Genomic DNA, 20,259 nt, shown 5'->3' on the forward strand with positions numbered 1-20,259 from the left:
GGGCGCCTTTGTCTCCGTGTCCGCCACCGCAGAGGCGGCAGCGCTCCATCCCCGGGCCGAGACAGCCCCGGCTGCCTTCCGTGCCCGGCGTTTTTTATTTATTTATTTTTTTAAATCCTTTTTTTCCTGTATGCTCAAAGACATTGTTTATCACTACTATTATTTTCTCCACGTTTAAGTGTCGGCAATTATCAAGATGGATAAGAAATCATTTGAAACCGTGCTGGATGAAATTAGGAAGGTAAATTTTCGTTTTGCGTGTTAGTTTAATCATTTGGTGATGGACTATAGGGCAAGGAGTAATGGCTACAAATCGAAGGGAGGGGGATATTTAGCTTAGATATTAACAAGAAATTCTTTACTGTGGAAGTGGTGAGGCAGTGGAACAGGTTGCCCAGGGATGCCCCAGTCCTGGCGGTGTTCAAAGCCACGTTAGATAAGGCCTTGGACAACCTGGTCTAGTGGGAGGTGTCCCTGCTCATAGCAGGCGTGGTTGGGTCTGGATGATCTTGAGCCCTCATTGGAAATAAGCACTTGGATTAAGTTACCGCAGCATTTTTACTTGCAAGGAAGATGAGGGAGAAAACCAAAAAGCATGTCTTTTCGGGGGGAAGGGCCGCAGTTGTTTGGCTTGTCCAGAGACAGTGTGAAGTACCCACCTTTTATACGCTGGTTTAGGAGGTACAATGCACAAATAGGACGTGAGAACACTGATTTCTGAGCTGCATTCTGTTGTCCTTTTTGGAGATCATGTCTCCCACAGCTCAGGAGTGACTGTGTGCACACTTACTTTCTCTGGGATGTCAGTCCTGTATTTGGATGCGTGCTCTGAGCTGTGCTTCTTCATCTCCTGTTTAAAAACTCTCCAACCAAAATACTGCAGGTTGTGGGGAGCAGAGATACAAACCTGGGCGTCCTCGTGTCTGGCAGGGCTCTGTTTTCTCTCTGCACGGGGGACTGATTTTAAGAGGAAAGCTTGAGATTAGTGGTTGGCACACTTCCCTGAATGCTAGTAGGAGAAAAGGAGAGACAAAATCAGAACCTTTGAGGTTAATATTTCTTGTTTTGCTTGGGAAGCAGAAACCTGTGATGATGTATTTTGTTGCAGTTAAGCAGAGGTTATTTAAGTGTCACACTAGAACAGTTTACCTGCTGAAGGTGTCTTGGTGTGACAGTGAAGGGCTTGTTTCAGATGAGATTTCCTCGTGACACAACACTGATCCATAGCATTTTTGTATTAAGTAGAATTTTTTGTTGTGTTGGTTTGTCTAGGAGAGGTAAATTTCCTTTATTTGGACTCAGGTTCTGGAGTTGAGTTTCGGTTCGGTTTCTCTTTGGCATGAGGCAGTGATGGTTGTAATTACAGTATTATTATTTTGCAACATATCAAGGTATAAAACCATATTGAAGTATAAAACTGTTCATCAGAAGCCCCAGAGGTGTCCTTCTTATCACAACTACATTTTTGCATAAGGTCACGTTCATAAGGTCTCTTTCATAAAACAGCTAAAAACATGACAGTCAAAGATATTTCAGGATGTGGACTTCCTTCCCAACTTATGAATTTGTGTGGAAAATCTGGGAACCACCAAAAAAAAAGTCAAGGAACAACTAGCACATGAATGCTTTCTCTGATGATTGATGGTGGGAGAGAGTAATGTTTCAGTTATATTACTGCAGTGCAGTCCTTCAGAATACGCTCTGTGATTGCTAAAGACTTCAGACAAAAGGGTTTAGGCATGTGATTTCAGGCACTTATGTTTCCTCTATGCTATCTGCTTGTATTTCTGTATTCCAACTCACTGTTGATCTAAGGATCAGTGCTGTGTTAATAGTTGTGCTGTTATGTTCATTGTCCATATGCTGGTTTTGTCTTTGCTGCTATGTTTTTGTTTAAGCTTCATTTCTAGTTCTGTGGTAGAACCTTCTTTATTATGTGATTTACAAGTTTGTTGTGTTGGCCAATGTTCCATTTTCAGTCCTACAGTTAGCAGGAACAATTTTTTAAATGTCTTAATGTGTAGCTTACTTTTGTTTTTCCTTGTGTGTATTTACATGTACTAGCAAAATAAACTTTGGGGGATTTGTTTGTTTGTTCCTTCCATAAATATGCATAGCAGTGCTTTCTGTTTGTACTCTTGTTATAAAGTCATTCATTTGTTGATTTAAGAAGGGAAAGTAACATTTATTTTGGTAAAAAAAAAAAGACATACCCTGCTTTTTTCCAAAACACATGAAGAGGAGGAAGGAATAGAAGAAAAAATGAGCATAAAGGCAGAAATTCTTTCTGCCCCCTGTGACTTCAGTGTGTCTGGTAGTTTGCCTCTTAATGAGGTACAGAAAGGAAGAGGGTTGTTGGGAGGAAAATAGAAGTGGGTGTGTGGGTAAAGCTAAAGGTGGTTTGAGAATACATGAGATCTAGCATTAGAGGGGGGACTTGGAAACCATGGAAGAAAGGTATTTTCACTGGCTTGGGGCAGGAATTCAGCTGTTAGCTGTCTTCTTTACATCTTGTACCTGTCACAGAGGGCTGGGTACAGGGGAGGGACGACTGTGTTGCCACAAAGTCAAAAGGCCAGTACTGCATTAAACTACTGTGCTTTGTTTGTATGGTATGACTGTATGTTAAAATTTGGAACGCATAAGGATAATGATAAGACAGTATCCATCTCTGGAACAAGCTTTGTTGTGTATTTAATTCTGCCTGTATGGACTTGTTATCCAATTTCTTCATAAATTCACTGAAGTGAAATACTTTGTCAGTTAGTTTACAGGGGCCATACAATGTGCTTGCCTGAATAATCAACTGTTATCAATAATCAACTGTTAATAATCAGCAATTATCTTGTTTAACTTTAAGTTGATGTAAATCATTGGAGCAAAAAGAAGAGTGAGGATGTTCTCTCAGCACAGTTATAAGCAACAATGAAAAAGCAAAATCAAGTAAATAAAAAATGAGTATTATTTTGACAGAAGAATTAAATCACAGCTTCCTGCTCTTCACTGTTCTCAGTTACCTAGGAAGTACACTCTTACTTCAAAATGCTGCAATGTAATTGATACAAATGTCACTTTGTAGGGGCAGATTTTAGATTAATAGATTAGCAGATGGTTGTGCTAGAATTATAATTTTTGAGTCACTAATTATGCATACTTTTTTTTTTCTATATCTTTTAGGCTGTATTGACTGAGTACAAATTAAAAGCTATTGAATATGTTCATGGATACTTTTCCAGTGAACAGGTAAAGTCAACGCTCTTATGGGTTTAATGGGAGCTATTGTTTTTGTGTATTCAGTAATACGCAGTGATTGTCTTTGGTCATACTGAGGCTGATCATATTAGCTTTTCATATTTATTCAGGAGATTTAATTCCTTGTTATTATATCAGTATGACACTATTAAAAAGAGTTCCAAGTTGCTTTGTCATCAAAATCACTACATTTTCATTCTTTTTGTGTCTGGAAAGTTGTATAAATTTTTCATAATGGAATTTAGAATTATTTTGTTTGTATTGTCTAAATAGAGATAATGTATAACATGATAATATGTAGATTTTCTTTTCCCTCTTTCTTTTCCTGCTGGCTTTTTTTGGTGTGTGTTTGGGAATCTTGATAGTTGATAAGCTTTTTCAGAGATACTTGATTTCTTTTTTTTTTTTTTTACTTATTCTGATTCCATAGTATTATTATTCATATATGCAAATATATGTCAAAAAGTAAGTGTCTTAAATATTTCCATGGAAAATCTTCATCTCATAAAATTGAATTTTTAGGTTCTTACTTAGAAATAAATAAAAGGTTAGATGCTGGTAGGCACCGACAATCAGCCATCACAGACAGATGTTTTTTAACAGTATACCAATGTGCTACAAAGGTGGAAAGGTAATATTGATGCTGTTAGCATACATTTTAATATATCTGAAAGATTAATGGAAGGCCTTACTGTTGTAGGTTGTTGAATTACTGAGATACTTCTCCTGGGCAGAACCACAGCTTAAGGCAATAAAGGCTTTACAACATGTGAGTACTTGTGACATGATCTTGTGAAATAAATTTGCTCTCTAAATGTCGTTTTAATTTTATGACACACGCTTTTCAACTGATGAGTCAATATACTCTTCAAAATCTTAAAAGTTTCTTCTTCATCTCCTTCAGTGGTACCAAGCTATGAAATGTCATACTTCTGATTGGGGTATCTTTTCTGACTAAAGTGACTTTTACCTTCCTCACAGAAGGAGATGTAACCCTTCTAATGCTTGTTAACTCTCCTGATTTCTTTGCTTTTGATGAGTGCTTTTGGGAGGTGCTTGTTCATAATTTAGCATATAGAGACTCCTTCCCAATAGGAGGGAGAGCCTATTAAAAGTTTACTGAAATATGCTATATGAAGCTGTTACTGAATTGTATTCTGAGATTAAAATACTTGTACTGTTTTATTTTATACACACTTTTTTCCTTTCTCTATCAGAAAATAGTGGCAGTTCCAGCATCAAAAATGGTTAATATTCTCAACTGCTTCACCTTCAGTAAAGATAAACTTATTGCTCTTGAAATCTTAGCTTCGTAAGTATCTCTTCTGCTGTGTTCCTTAACTTGTATTGGTTTAGCTCATGTTTGAGGATATAAAACTTTAGATCTCCTAGAAGGAAGCACTGTGCCTGGTTAAGGTAAAGCAGAAATCCATTACTGATCGGGCTGTTTAAGAGAATAATTAGAAGCAGATGTTGTAGAAGTAATCATAAGACTGAGAGAATTGGGTTTGTTCAGCCTGGAATGAGTTGGGGTGACCTAATTGCAGCCTTCTGGTACCTGAAGGGAGCCTGCAAGAGAGCTGGAGTGTAATGACAGGACAAGGGGAATGGCTTCACACTGAAAAAGAGTAGGTTCTTTCCTGTGAGGATGGTGAGGCACTAGCACAGGTTGTCTGGAGAAGTTTCCATGCCTGGAAATGTTCAAGGCCAGGCTGGATGGGGCTCTGAGCAACCTGAGTAAAAGGTGCTTCTGCTCACCTGAAGGGGCTTTGGAGCTAGATGATATTTAAGGTCCTTCCAGCCAATGATTCTATGATTGTGGAAAATTCGGTAGTTCTTGCTGCTGTGTGAGCTTCTGCCTGCTGGAAGACTGGCACTTTTGGTGGTGTTTTTACTGTGGTCTTCAAATGTTGTAGAGAACAAAGAGGGCTTTAAGCTTGTTTATCTGCTCACTGAAATCTGGAAGATTTGAGACCAGGAAATTCTGGGAATTGACCCTTTTTTGAAAAGTCCTCTAGGTATTACATATGTAGAGATGTGTTAAGTAAATGGATCTCTTAAACTGACAAATCTACTGTCTATAAAAAAATAGATATTCTAAATTTTTATTTACAGAGAAAGTTGGAATATTTCTAGTGAACAGAGCTGCTTCAAAGGATCTATTACACATATTTAAAATGGAAATCTTCTGCTTGGTTCAGGGGATTTATTTTATAAAGTATTCTTTTTTTGGTTGTTTGGGGGTTTTTTGCTTTAAGCATATCTGTCTTCCCTGTGAACGCTCTACTACCGCCTGCTTGAACTTCCTGGGGCATATAAATCCGTTGTACAAATATCCATAAAAATTTAAGACCGGGGATACAGACTGTAGGCGTTGAGCTTAAGGAAGCCATGTCGGTGCTCCTAGTCTATTTCAGACCAAACCAAAACAGAGTAGCCAAAGGAAAGTTAGTTAGTGACACACAAGACTAACATGTTACCTTCTCGTGATGAGACTGTTGCTCTTGGACTGAGCCATTGCTACACTTCAGCTGATGTGGGGCGACAGCACAATAACTTCTGAGCTGTTGAATTTCTACAGTACTAGAGCAAAGTAAAGGAGTCATGATTACAAATCCTAACCCAAATCTATGTGCTGCTTACTTCATTAATCAGGAATATTGAACAAAGCTGAAAACTCATTCATGTTTTAATACTGTTCTTTTAGGTGTTTTTTGTGGCTTCATTCAGTGTTTTGCTGATTTCATTTCTGTCTAATATCCTCCTTTGAGGAGTCCTCCTTTTTGGTGCTGTATTGTATTTCCAGTAGTTAGGATGGCATGGGTAATATTTGACTGAGAAGTGCTGGTAAAAAATTGGTCAGAATTTTGAATAAGGTGGGTAGAAGCAGGCATTGGTCTCCTTGTAGTCACATATTTTGTTCTCTGGTGTGTATAGTGTTGTTTGGGGAAGAAGAGAGAGGAGGAGTACCTTTTGGAACTATATGAAGGTTTTCAGTAGCTCTGTAGAACTTAGAGAGACTTGTCAGGTATTATCTTTTTCATTCTAAATTAAATTAGATGAAAACTTGTTTTTCCACCAGACTGGCAAGAAACAGTGGCAAATTGAGTAGCTGCTGGTTTTCTGCTGTGCTAGGAATTGTGTGTTAGTAGTAATTTAAGCTTTCTAGTGAACTGTTGATGCCTTAAATCTCAAGACATCACTGTTGTGATGCAAAATTTATTCTACATACTTACTCTTGAAATAAAGTTTAGCCATCATCATCCATTATCCTGTATTGATCTTTAGTTCTAATACCATGTTTTACTTACAGGTATGAAGTCCATATTTAAGCCTAGGATTTTTACTTTAATAATAGTAATATTATGGTCTGAACTTAGTTATGGCTTTTTAAAGTGCTTTTGGGTAGTGGCTAACTGTGGGTGACTTTTCGGCATTTTCAGCTTATGCAAATGGAATGGCAGTAATTGTCTGTCACTGTCTTTACAGCAACATTGTTGATGCTCAGAATTATCGCCTGATTGAAGATCTATTCAGAATCAATATGTCAGAGAAGAAAAGATGCAGACGAATTCTCGAACAGGTAATCAAGATAAACTAATATCCTTGGCTCTGTTAGGATTGTATCCTTGTGGTCATTGTGGGATCAGGGCTTAGCATGAGAACTTCTGGGACCTGCTGGTGTAAGACAAGCTGAAACAAGCAACTGCAAAAAGGTAAGAGCATGTGCAACAAAAGGAGAAGTTTTGGTCAGGCATTAGGAGCATATGGAAAAAGGGACACAGCATTGCAACCAGTGCTGGAGGAAATCGTTTGTGTTTTGTTTTAGGGAGCATAGAGTGCTTAAGCCAAAGTTCAGTGTAAGCAGAGAAGGATATTGACAGAAGTTTACACTATTTGGATTATTTGGAATAAGACTTGAGACACAGACTTCAATTGTTCCATGTAGGTTGATTCGTGCAGTCTAAATGTCATGAAGTAGTAACTAGTTTCTTTAGAGCATTGAATTTGATAGCAAATAATGTTCTTTCTTGATTATTTTGCAGGCTTCAAAAACAGGTTGCAAGGCTCCTCATGCTATGATATCATCCTGTGGCATGATTCCTGGCAATCCTTATCCCAAGGGCAAACCAAGTCGCATAAATGGAATTTTTCCAGTAAGCATAATCCTATGCTTTTGCTTTTCACAAATGAACTTTGATTTAAGATTTATTGTAGTATAACCAAACCTAAAATTCATATACATGGAGGGAAGAGTGGAATCAAAACCAAAGTGCATTTGTTGGGTTGGTTTGTTTGTTTGCTTGTTTGTTTTGCCCCGTTCCACATTTACAGGGAACTTGCATTATTTTTATTTGCTTGTTCTTTCTATGCTGCTTCAGGTAAAGATTACCTGAACAATATCATAAATAAGATATTGTTCATCTTAGGAAAACGTTGTAAACTCCAGCAGCATTTGGCAGAATCAGGAGAGGTGTCAAGAGGCTTGCTGGTAGGTTGATAAAATGACCTTAGTGTGTCTCTTGAGCATGTTAAGCATTTCCTATGAACATCTAAGGGACATCAAAATTAAATTAATGTTATCACATCCACAAGTCAAAATGCAGAATTACATCATCAACATGCACTGTTTAAAATGCCCCTCTTTACAAAAGCTCAGTGTTACAAACCAAGCTATTGGAATGTTCTTACTCATTACTTTACAAGCTTAAAACAGTTAGTTGTCTTGTTTTTTTTTTCTAACAAACATGGTTACTTTCAGAATGTTCAAGAACTCAAATGTAGTTCAGAAAAAAAATAAAATATGGCAAAATTGTACAGCAAGGTTTGGTTCTAAATTAATGCTTGGTTTAATTTTCTCTTGTTTCAGGGAACCCCTATCAAAAAGGACACAGAAGAATGCACTAATGAAGGAAAGGGAATAGCGGCCCGTATACTTGGACCATCCAAACCAGTATGTCTAAAAATTAATAAATAAATGACACTTTAAAAATCCCCAAAGCAACTACCAGCCAATTCAACAAGGCTTTGTTATAAAATGCTGTTATGTTGCAGAAGACTGTAGAGCAGCAATTTAATTGAAGCTAAATTTCTGTAACGAATATGACCTAGTATGTTTTTGTTTAACTTGAAAATGAGCTCTAGTTTTTATCTGTAGAGGGGAAGATTTTCTGCTGGATACAATATATGTGCACTTGAAGACAGAATTTAAATTGCAGTAGCAGAAGAGAAAACCAGAAGCATTTTTGGTAATCCATCATGAGTTGCTCTCTGAGGATTTCTCACATGAGCACAGAAAATGCCTCCATCTTTGAAACTTGAATTACAGCAGTGCCTTAGAGGTTCTTGTTTCTTAACACAGCTGATCTGTATTTCGAAATTTTTGAGCACGTGGGACAGACTTTCAGTGAACCTGTTACTACTTTGAAGTATTGTCCAAATATTTTGTTATCACTTCTATTATGAGATGTTTCCCACAAAGGTGTATTATTTTAAAAACGTAGAAACCTTCAGAAATATTTGCTAGTTTTAAATGTGCTAAACCTCTAAAATGAGAAGTCAGTCTAAGACTGCAGAGTATGAGAACTGCGAGGCAGAAAGGCGCTCCCTTTCCCACTTGTGCTCAGTTTTCTATTAAAATCTTAAGGTATACTAGTGGTGTTTGTTTCACTCTTTTCAGAAAGAGTGAAATACTTGCAGTCACTATGGATATTATGAAAATATTTCATATCACCTATATTTGTAGAAAAGAATGCCTGTCTATAGTAGTGGAATGTTAGCTTTTTGTCTGAGAAACATTACCTAATGCTTTCACTCTTGCTTTTTCCGTTTGTTTTTTGTTTACGTAGGCTCCATCAACGTACAATCCACACAAACCAGTTCCATACCCCATCCCACCATGTCGGCCACATGCAACTATTGCACCAAGTAAGGTTTCTGTGTGTTCTAGCTTGATGCTATTGTTCATGCATTTGCCTTTTAAGCAGTGTGTCAAGTGTTGGTTTCTCTGACCAGGGTCATATCTGAAATTGGTTTCTGCTTCCTGAGCATGCTATAGGTACTGGTTTCTACCTTTTCTTTCATGACAGCAGAATTGATAAAAAGAGGAATATATTGACTTATTTTTCTAACATCCATAAGAAAAATCCACAATATTTTGTTCTGATGACTAAATATTTAATTTATGGGAGGTATTGTGCATGTTAAACAAGACAAGGGCTTTGGCTTTGTTGTAACATTTGGCCAAGGCTTGGGCTTTGACTTGACAAGTCTGACTTGTTGCTGTAGAACCCAGCTTGGGATATGATCAGCCACGGCCCTGAATTGGGTGGAGCTATGTAGGAACTTGCTGAAGGGCTGTAATCTGTTTCTCACTTGCCTTCAGGTTTACCTTCTGTCCATCATCATGAAGAGTAAACAGTTTCCTAAAAGAAAGGTAGTTTTCAGTGTCAGAAGGGAAATAGTGATTGCTTTTTCCTGCCATTGCTCTATTTTTAGCAATGGCACTATTTCTTAGTGCCTTAAGTAAGATTGAGCCTTTATTCATAAGCTCCTCTCTTTGCTGCATCAATTGTTAGACTCAAGACATTTTTGGAAGGGGGCAAGGCAATTGCCCTTTCTTTGGAAGAAAGCTTAGATACTTAAAGTAGTCAGATGCAGGTCTGGCAGGCAGCTGAAAGCCTTTTCTAATCTTGAAATTCTGTACTGCAAAACAAAGAGTGCTCTGGTTAGGGCACTTGCTTTTCACTGATGTTGGGGATTTCAGGGAGTTGATAAGAAAATGAAGTAGAACTCCTAGCAAGCATGCTGAAGGCTGAGTCATCTAATCAGCTTGATGTCTGCAAGTCTTTTTATAGCCATTTTAGAAAACTGGGCACTACCAGTGGCTAAAATAAGACTGATTGATTATTTATGCCCAGGAAATTACTTGTTCTGAAGAAACTGTGTAGGAAACTTGCAGACTAGCTCAAATTTATATTGAATAAATCCTATCCATAGTACCTTAAAGCACAAAATTTGGCCTGTGACAGGATAGAAATATTAGTACAGTTTTAGTATAGGAAGAGCTTTTGAGGTTTCAGCACCTTACTAGGCTGCAACATGTGTTTTAAAAAAGCTCTTGTGATAACAGAACTCATAACTGGTGAAATTATACATATGTGTATGTGTGTGTTTAATGAGATTGCAGATGCTGACCTGAAACTATTGAATGTGATTGTTTTCAGTCAGTGGTGATGAATTGTTTTCTGCCTCTTGAACATTTCCTTGAGGAGTGATGCAGTGATCGTTAGTTGCTTTTCTGATTTTCTGGCAAGAGTTGTTGTGCAAGAAATCTTAACATCAGGTGGAATTACTATGAAAGCATGAAATCAGAAAGGACTTCTATATGACAAATTAGTGCAATTTCAGTGTTGTTCAAGTGCTATCTTTTCCCATGAAGCCCAAGTTCTTATGCTCTTAAGCTATTAATTCAGGGCCAATGTGAAATGTGTTCCTGCAATTTAAATTCAGATGTGTTTCATCAGAACTGTGTACCACAGCAGTACAACAGTTTCAGTTGCTCCAAAAAATAACAGAGGAAAAAAGGTATCTTTAATATGTTACTTGCTGTAAGAATTTTATATTAAAATACTTTGCTAACCTGCTTGAATTTCTTAACATTTAAAGAAATATTGAAGAATAATAGATTAAGTATTTGAGAAGGATTGTTTTTTCTGAGAATTTTCTGGCTAATGTTAAAGGGTCGTGGTTACTGATCTGTGTTTGGCTCCTCTGTTTTTCCAGCTTTAATGCTGAAGAAGGAGTTGCAACAGCCTTTAAATTAAGAATAGGAAAGGAACTAGTGATGCTGCTGACACTTCACTCCTCCCCTTTTAGTTTTTTCAGGCAAAATAGAATTGAAAGGAATTGAAACCTGACTTTTTCAGGCTCTCTTAAGAGAATTGCCCTTAGTAAAATCTGGATCACAATGCATGCCCTTCAGGCAGACGTTGGCAAAAGCCAACATCCAGTCTGGATAGTTAACTGGTCTAGCTTTTTCATGAAGGCATGTCATACAGTCTTGAAAATATTTTTTAAAAGGTGAAGATGCTTACTGGTTCATCTAGATACAGGCTGTTCTCACAACAGGGATGTGTAATGCCTTTGTTATTTTAGGTGCTTACAACAATGCTGGCTTAGTTCCAATGGCCAATGTCATAGCTCCAGGCTTACCAGCTCCTCCACCATACACTGCTAATCAAGCGGTATCAGGTAAAGCATGCATACCTTTAAAAACATTCAAGCTGTTTTTCCTGGTGCATTGCTGGGAGTGGATCATTCACTGCTGGAGTTTCATTTGCCTTTCAATAACAAGCTGCTGTTCTCTGTTTAGAAAATGAGGACCTTTCCAGCCAGGCAAAACCTTCCCAAAATCAAGGTAAATTGCAAATCCACAGGGGGATTTTTGTGTTCAGTGTATTTTTGTTACTTGTTCAGAAAATGTTAACAACTTGTTTAGTGGGATCTTCATAAGCTTCTAAGTATGCAGCCACTAACTATGTGGCATAGATTCTCTTGAAAGTGGAGAAAATAATCGTCAAACATTTTTACTTAGAAGCATTGAAACATTAAAATGCATTCTTTTGTGTTAACTTATCAAAGTTTTTTATATTCTTCATTATATAAGTATGTGAGAAATCATGCTAAAAACTAAATCAAAATACCCTTTTGCAATGTTCATACACTTAAATACTTCAGTAAATCTTTCAAATTTTTAAAATTCTGGTCATCTGTTGGAAAACTCATTGACATTTTAATTTCATAGATCAGTTGCAATAAGAAGGTAGGCATGCAAGAGAGATTTAGAGATTTTTGAGTGTCTTATCCCAGAGTGTTAGATCTGTCTGCCTGCACTTTTGTCCTACCCTGTAAGATCCTGTTCTTTTTACCAAGACAGTTGTGCATTTTTTAATTGTTTTTGTGTGGTGCTTGTATGCTTAGTACAAAGCATAATAATAAATCCCATTAGGAACTACTTATAAAAAGGCTTTGATAACATTATTAGATTTGACAAACTGAGAATTTACTGACCATTGAGTCAGGCATATTAACAAATACTGCAAATAGATTAAATGACTGTGATAAATTTAGCTACTGTAAATATTCCTAGGGACCAAAAAAAAAAAAAAGTTGTGTTTTGTCTTACCTTCTCTGTGTCCAGGGATGGTTCTACAGAAATATTTGGAAGAATCACTTCGTTCTTGTACACCCCCCTTTAAGTGTGCATGTATTTTTTACAAAGTTAGTTCATGCAGCTAAATTAATACAGTGTAAGGAATGAAATATTCTCTTAGGAAGAAAAGTTCTGTTCTGGGTTCTAGTACAGCTGTATTTCATTCGTGATTACCTTGGCTGTCAGGATTAAATAACTGTAATCTTTATGAGAGTCTTCAGCTTGGAAATAGAATAAGAAAAGAGCAGAATCCAGAGCTTGACAGTCTGAGGTTTTATTTGAAAAAAGTATGTTAAAGGAAATAGGTTTTTTTTAGATTTACTCATTTTAGACTTTCAGCATACACAAAATTGGAGTTTGTCATATCAACTTGGGTCCAAGAATTTAAGAATAATTTTCTGGATTTGTGTGTAGAATTATATGTAGAAATCAGGCAAGAGAGACGTGTAGGCTGCTAGAGAGTTTTGAGTGGTGAGTTTGACTGGTTGAATGAGTGTCTTGCTTGCATTTGGACTGATTATTCCAAAAGTAAAATAAAGCACAAGGGTTGTTTGAGAGCAATGATTTATTAACATATTCATATTCCACAGGACACTAGAAGCAGGCATATCAAGAGTCATGACATGCCAGTGTTCATAAATACAGCTCCTTTCCATTAACCTCCACATTCACAGTGTGCCTGCGTGTTTTCTTGCAGCTTGACTGATGTCTCTAACTTACTTTGTAGGATTGACACAAGCTGGTACTTTTAGTGGCAGGTGCTTGCCTTTATTACAGACACCTGACTAAAGACTCCTAGAAATACTTGTTGCTAAAGTCAAGCGCCAATGTTAGTTTAATACTATAGTGTGATACGTGAATTTCAAAGTGTACCTTCTTAGAATCAAAATCTGAAGGAAGCACAGTGAAGAGAATGACCTGATTTTGAAGGAAAGAAAACTACCAGCACCTGAAATCAGCTTTCTTCAGTTGTTGACTAAACTTCTCTGAAATCATGATACATTGAATTAACTGGTTCTGAAGGAAATTCTGACCTTCAGTGAGAGTGGATGCAGAGGAGCCCAGGTGATCTGATGCTGATGGAATATTAGATCTGGTTTTTGGGTACTGCCAAATGTTAGGGACCAGAGGGAGGGTGTTTACCTGTATCACTTAGATGTTCTTACAGAGTGTATTTGAGTTTCTAACTGTTTTGCATGAGATCATGAAGAGGTAGCAGATGTCACAGAGTGTTTTAACAAGGAGTGTTAGCCCACATGGTGTATGATTTGTGTGATGTGTTTGTGTGTACCTTTTTGGTTTGTTTTCATAGGCCCTGCTGTTCATTGTTTACACGTAGACATTGTGTGTTAGCTATTGCTCGTGTATCATATTTTGAAATGCTCTATAAAATGTTTTTTTTTTTTATTTCAAGCCTTTCTGACAGTTTCAAGTATTCTTACTGGTTTTGTTTCTTTGCAGCTTTTTCTGCACAAGCGAATCAGCTCTTTACTCCTCATGGTTCTAATCCTTCAACACCTGCTGCTACTCCAGTCCCTACCCCATCACCTGTCAAGGCAATAAGCCATCCATTAGCACCTGCAACTCCACTCATCTCTGGGATGAACATGTCTACCCCTGTCCTTCCTGTTTTCCCAGGACAGGTCTCCTCTTCCATCTATACATCTCAGCCATCCACCCCAACCCCTACTGTCATCAAATCCCTTTCATTGCCTGGTGTTCCTGTCACATCTGTTCACAGTGCAACCTCTACCCCTATTCCCTCAGTTTTTTCTGGGCTGGCTTCTATCCCTGCTGCTATGCCCACTCCGCAAGGTTCCTCCACTCCATGTGCCACACCTGCACCCAGTGAAGCTTTTCCATCTGCTGCTGCACCATTTGCTGGCCTCCCTTTCTCTGCAACCTCTTCAGTTGCTTCTGCTAATAATCCTGCTCCATTGTCATCAGTCTTTGCTGGCCTCCCTTTGTCCTTGCCACCCAATGCCCAAGGGATTTCTAGTCCTGTTCCATCTACAGTTGCTAATTCTCCTGCCACCACCATTCCTGGCTCGCTTAGCTTGCCTAACCCAATTTTGTCTGTCTTAAAGGGATTTCTGACATCAAATGACACTTCATTAATCAATTCATCTGCTTTATCTTCTGCTGTGACAAGTGAGCTTGCTTCTTTATCTGCTCTTGCTAATCAAAGCTCTGATCCTCCCACTTCCTCGGTCAACAAATGTTACACTCCATCAGCCACCCCCAACACACAGCGTTCCTCCACACCTGGGCTGGCTGTTTTTCCAGGTCTTCCATCCCCATCTGTAGCCAATTCTAGTTCCACTCCTCCCACATTGCCTGCACAGTCACCTTTAACCACTTCGCCATCAATTATGCCAGTCAACTGCGGCTCATCAGCCTCCCTCTTGCATGGCACAAGTCCTACTAATCCCGACCAGCAGCTCTCATCAGCCCCAGCTGCCACAAGCATCCCAGTTCTGGTCAAAACAGAACCCATGAGTCCTACCCTGTCGGCCTTCAAAGGTCCTTCTCATTCAGCCAGCCCTTCTCATGGCACTCTAGGACTGTCAGGGCTCGGGCGTGCGTACACCTCAGCAGCTTCAGTGCCCGTCAGCTTGCCAGGTTCCCTGAACCCAGTGCTGTCAGGGCTCTCCTCTTTGAGTGCTCCTCTGAACAACTCCAGTTCTCTGACTTCCATTTCCCTTGCCCCACACGGCTCCTCTGCTCCCATTGCCCCCGTGTTCAATGGACTTCCTCCTTTCACATCTCTAACCAGTAACTTTGCCTTTACTGGTAACCCAGCACTGACCCCGCCCGTCACCCTCCCGGGGTCTCTGCTGGCCACTCCGGCTACGAGCGCTGCAGCCGTGCCCGCCCCCCATGTGAGGTCCACCGCCGCCGTGCTCTCAGGACTCGCCGCCTCCGCAACAGTCTCTGCTCCACCCTTCTCGCTTAACTTGTCCAGTGCTGTCCCTTCCCTTTTTTCTGTTGCCCAGGGACCTCTGGGATCATCAAACCCATCCTTCCCTGGTTTTCCCGTCTCTAACACACCCTCTGTCACTCCTGCTCTCCCTTCTTTCCCTGGCCTCGCGCCGCCAGCCGGCCCCCCCCCCCATGTGAGTCCCCCCGCCGCCGTGCTCTCAGGACTCGCCGCCTCCGCAACAGTCTCTGCTCCACCCTTCTCGCTTAACTTGTCCAGTGCTGTCCCTTCCCTTTTTTCTGTTGCCCAGGGACCTCTGGGATCATCAAACCCATCCTTCCCTGGTTTTCCCGTCTCTAACACACCCTCTGTCACTCCTGCTCTCCCTTCTTTCCCTGGCCTCCAGGCATCTTCTGCAGTAGCAGCAGTTGCACCGTTGCCGGCAGCTGCCACAGCCCCATCTCCAGCTCCAGTCCTGCCAGGGTTTGCCTCGGCCTTTAGCTCAAACTTCAACTCTGCACTTGTGGCACAGGCTGGGTATGTTACTGTTTTTGGAGTAGGTCAGAACTATTTCTTTTCCTCTCCAGCAAAACAGTGATTTTATTTTTGGTGTGTAGACAATATTTTCACTTATAGTTACTAATTGCAGATCATTTTTAAAGTTAGTTCGCTACTAGATTTCAACTTGTCTTCAGAAGCTGATAGGGTAGTGACTAAATAGGTTGGCCTCAGTAGTCCCTGTTCTGACAATCTAATCCAGTCAGGTGCTCAGTGATTTTATTTCCCAGATGAGGATACTTGATACCCCGTAGGCTTTTACAGGAATGGATTCCACGTGGGCATCCATTAACACATACAGGCAATAGCAGACAATATCTTCGATATTTTAAGGAAGTCGTCAGCATAAATTCTTGTCTTTAAAGTTTTTTTTTGAGTGTGAACTGTCAGCACAGTTGAGGTAGAAAACATTTTGAGTCCCGTTAGGTGTGTTCCAGACAATCTTGGTTTGTGTATGTATGAATAATTTTTAGGTGGGTAAAGACTGGAATTTGGTTTAGAAATTCTGGCCTTTATGACATTTAGAAAAAGAACTGCTTTTGTAAATTATGTAGACATAAGCTTATAGAGAGGGAAACAGAATAAAATGTGGTGCAGATGTTCCTAATAATAGCCTCATTTTGACATTCTTTCAGCTTGACTTCTGGACTACAGACTCCAGGAAATGCAGTTTTTCCTGGTCTTTTATCTCTCCCCGGTATCCCTGGCTTTCCCCAAAGTGCCGCACAATCTTCCTTACAGGAGTTGCAGCACAGTGCAGCTGCACAGTCAGCACTACTACAGGTAATGTACCTATTTGTTAGTACTGTTCTGCTTCCAGTGATCTCTTGCGCACCTACTTGCCTGTTAACTCCTTAGCATTAGTTTAAGTCAGTAAATGATTAAAACCCCTAAATTGTGTAAGAACTGATTAAAAGGATGGTGATAAAAAACAACTTGTACTAACTTTTTACTCAAGGCCAGTGTACGATGCTTCATAAATGAGATTAAAACATTATCTAAAACTCTTTGTAAAATGGGGAGAAATAAAAGATAATGCAAATTAATTTTTTTTGCTGGGTTTTTGTTAAATCTAATGAGCTGACCATACCATTGCAAAATTTGTACTCAGATCCAGTCTGACATTTGAGTAACTTACAAATTTCTATGGACTGTTTGTTGTGAGTTATGTGCCCCTGCACATGTAATCAGATTGTCTTGAAATTGTGTCTGTTGTGGTTGTGCCTTTTTCTTGATAGTTCCCACAAATAGAATTGTAATATAAGCTTGAAGTGGCTTTGGGTAATGTGTAGTTTCATCATCTCTGGTCCATGAAACAGCTTGTTTCACCCACCAACCTATGTAAGTTAACTGAAACAATCATCAGACTTTGTTTATATGTTTAGTTTGTCTTTTGTTAAAAACAGCCTCTGTACAAATTTCTAGTAAGAAATTTGACCTTGTCTACATAATACTAAAAGAGAGAGCTGAGTGTCTTGACTTAATGTTTTCTCTCTTCTGTGACACATCGGTTGTTGAAATGGAGCATGTGTCTAAGTACTGTTCAGAGTGCAGCATATTGTCAGATATATTCTGAATATCAGGGGATTGGAAGAAGCAAGTTACTTCATCTAGACCATGCCTTTGCAGCTCAGAGTCTATTTGTTCTGTAGAAATGTATGCAGATTGCATTGAGGGAATGTGATTATTCTTATTTATAAGATCTAGTCACTAAAGTTAGCACTTATTTACCTGAGCAATGAAGAGAAGGAAAGTTGAGTCACTAAAATATTACAGTTCCTGATTAAGCTGTGCCTTCCAAATCAGCTGGTGCCATTAACACTTCTTTGTTTTCCCCCTTAATCCAACTGCTTTCTTCATTCCCTGGTATTTCAGAGCAATAGTTGCACTACAGATTAACATCTTTGTATAGATGCCTTGCTCATCTCTATTCTTTGCACACTTCAGAATATAATCCATTTGTTTTAGCTTGAGCAGGACTGATATTGTGGCTGAAATTTTGCTTAATTTACATTTTTGTTTCCTTGATTTTATCAGTTCTGTTTCCTAACTTCTTTTCTTCCTTAAAGGCGCATTCTGCTTCTGCTCTGGACAACTATACAGCTCAGCCTGAAGGTTTTGCTAACTATCCAGCAGCACCAGGAACACCATTTTCATTGCAGACAAGTCTGCCCCAGAGTGGATGGCAGTAAATACCAGGCATTTCTAAAGACTGCAGTGTTTGCTTGACAGAGCCTGATCCTATTCACTTTGAAGGCTGTCTCTGCGATAGTGGGAGCATGGTCTGAGCTGGGGAAAGAAAGGGAAAACATGAGGGTAAAATGTTTCCAGGAGGCTGTGTCAGATGTCAAGCTTAATGTGTGAATTGCATTCAATTTGATTCAGGGTCTGATCCTGTGAATTGCTGAGCATCCTCGACTCTCCTTTAGTTTTAAGAGTTCAATGTTTGGTGTCTTACAGGATCAGGAACATTCAAACAGGTGTTTGTGTAAATAGGGCAATTGACTGTCAAGCTCAGTAGGGAGACCAAGTATACTTAATAGTGTGAATAAGCACCTATCCTGTTATGTTTTGTATGGTATATGTGGTTAATATAGACTGAGATCTAGACTGAAACTAGACAATTAAAGCTGTAGACGACCTTTTGGCTAGAAGCACACTTCCTGTGTGTGTACAAATCAAGGTCAGTTTATGGTTTTTCAGAAGTTTTCTTCCTACGTATGAGGATCTCCTGTTAGCATCAGCAGTATGTTAAGGGGAGGGTAGGTCAGAGGTATGTGGGGGTTTTTCCTATGCTTCAAAATACTGTCATGGGCTTGCTGCTGAATTGGATACTCCTTTGTCTGAACAAGAAAGATAGGAAATAATGCTGTACTGTATTTGGTAGAAGTGGATTATGTTTTACTGGAGTATGGTTTAGCTAGCTGACAATATGTCTTTCCAAAGTACATAAAACCATTTTAACTTGCCTCTAAAATAAGGTTCCATAATATTCTCCTTGCCTCCAGCATCCCTCTGAATGAATGAAATAATTGTACTGCGGATAGGCTGCCTATCTGGCACTTTTGACTGCAGACTTATGTGAATGTTTACAGACATGGGGCAAGTTCTCCTCTCTCTTATACTCACAAACAAACTGGTTCTCTATATGCTTTTCAGCTATAAACTACAACTTGATGGTGCTTATCTTATCCTGTGAATATAAGTGGGAGCAGAATTTGGACCATGGATTTTTTTAGTATTTTTCCTTGGAAAACATACATGATTTTAAAGGCATATAGCTAAATTAACTGTTACAATGCAGCATATAGAAAAGTCTTGCTTTGTTAGTGAAATTGAGTTGTGCACTCTTCTAATAATGTTAGTATCTGTGGCAATGTGTAACACATCATTGAATATCTTCTATTTAAGGTATGCTCTTGATCATGGTCTAGAGACAATAGAGATGAATGATATTCAATTATGTGACTAAATTAAAATGTAGAGATACTACACTGTAGAAATGTTCCGCACCTAGAGTTTTACTTTTTTAAAGATTGATGATGCTGGGAGATGTTGCTAATGTATTTTCTTTCAAGATGTGAACAAACTTTTTTAGAACATTAATGGAAATTACTGTATTGGTTTTTAACATAATTTTTTAAAATAAAAAGTTTACAGACATGGCAAAAAGGCTTTGATGACTATTTGAATATTTACCTAAAATATGAATGAATAAACTTGTTTTTATTAAGATACTTCTACTGATCTTGATCTTGCTTTATGCTGTTTCTTTTTGATGCAGAATTCTGTCCAAAATGATAAAATTTACTTGCTAAGGAGTGACGTTATAAATAACCTATTTAATTTGTATGTTAAAAACTTAAAGTCTTTGACATTTTAATAATCGAACTTACATATTACATTATATCTAAAAAAAATATTGTGTTCTTAAATTTTTTTTTATTTTGTGGAACCTGTTAAATTCTCATGATTCTCTACTCTGAATTGCTCTTAAAATTGATATCTTGACTTAAGAAATCTGTGGAAGAGGTCTCTACCATCTTTCATTTTATTCTGCTTGTCATTCTTTCCATAACTTGTTATTTGTAGATTTGCAGATGAGTTGGAGAAAATAAAGATACCTGTATCTTATCAAGAGCAAATTGCTCTTGATAAGATACAGGTATCTTCCCTGGATGTGAATGTAAACCAGTTCCAAGTCAGTAAGTGTTTTGTAACCTTACTGAGGTGCTGAGTCTGACATCCTATTTTAATCCTAATTTCCCCATCAAGCAATCAAAGTTTGAACTGATTAACGTCACCTAGTAGTCAA

The 20,259-nt window shown here is 38.6% G+C and overlaps 1 protein-coding gene across 1 annotated transcript; it reads left to right on the top strand.

Annotated features, from left to right (window-relative positions):
- The first annotated feature begins 6 nt into the window (after positions 1-6).
- On the top strand, positions 7-19,681 carry PROSER1 (proline and serine rich 1). The gene is made up of 14 exons (XM_031056795.1): positions 7-241; positions 3,178-3,243; positions 3,953-4,021; positions 4,470-4,564; positions 6,742-6,835; positions 7,299-7,409; positions 8,123-8,206; positions 9,102-9,180; positions 11,410-11,505; positions 11,627-11,671; positions 13,928-15,353; positions 15,588-15,923; positions 16,580-16,727; positions 18,014-19,681. Exons 1-14 carry the CDS (start codon positions 197-199, stop codon positions 18,134-18,136), a joined length of 2,817 nt encoding a protein of 938 aa, XP_030912655.1. The 5' UTR covers positions 7-196; the 3' UTR covers positions 18,137-19,681.
- The last annotated feature ends 578 nt before the right edge of the window (positions 19,682-20,259 follow it).

The sequence above is a fragment of the Geospiza fortis genome, unplaced genomic scaffold (genome assembly GCF_000277835.1).
Source record: "Geospiza fortis unplaced genomic scaffold, GeoFor_1.0 scaffold194, whole genome shotgun sequence".
Lineage (NCBI taxonomy): Eukaryota > Metazoa > Chordata > Aves > Passeriformes > Thraupidae > Geospiza > Geospiza fortis.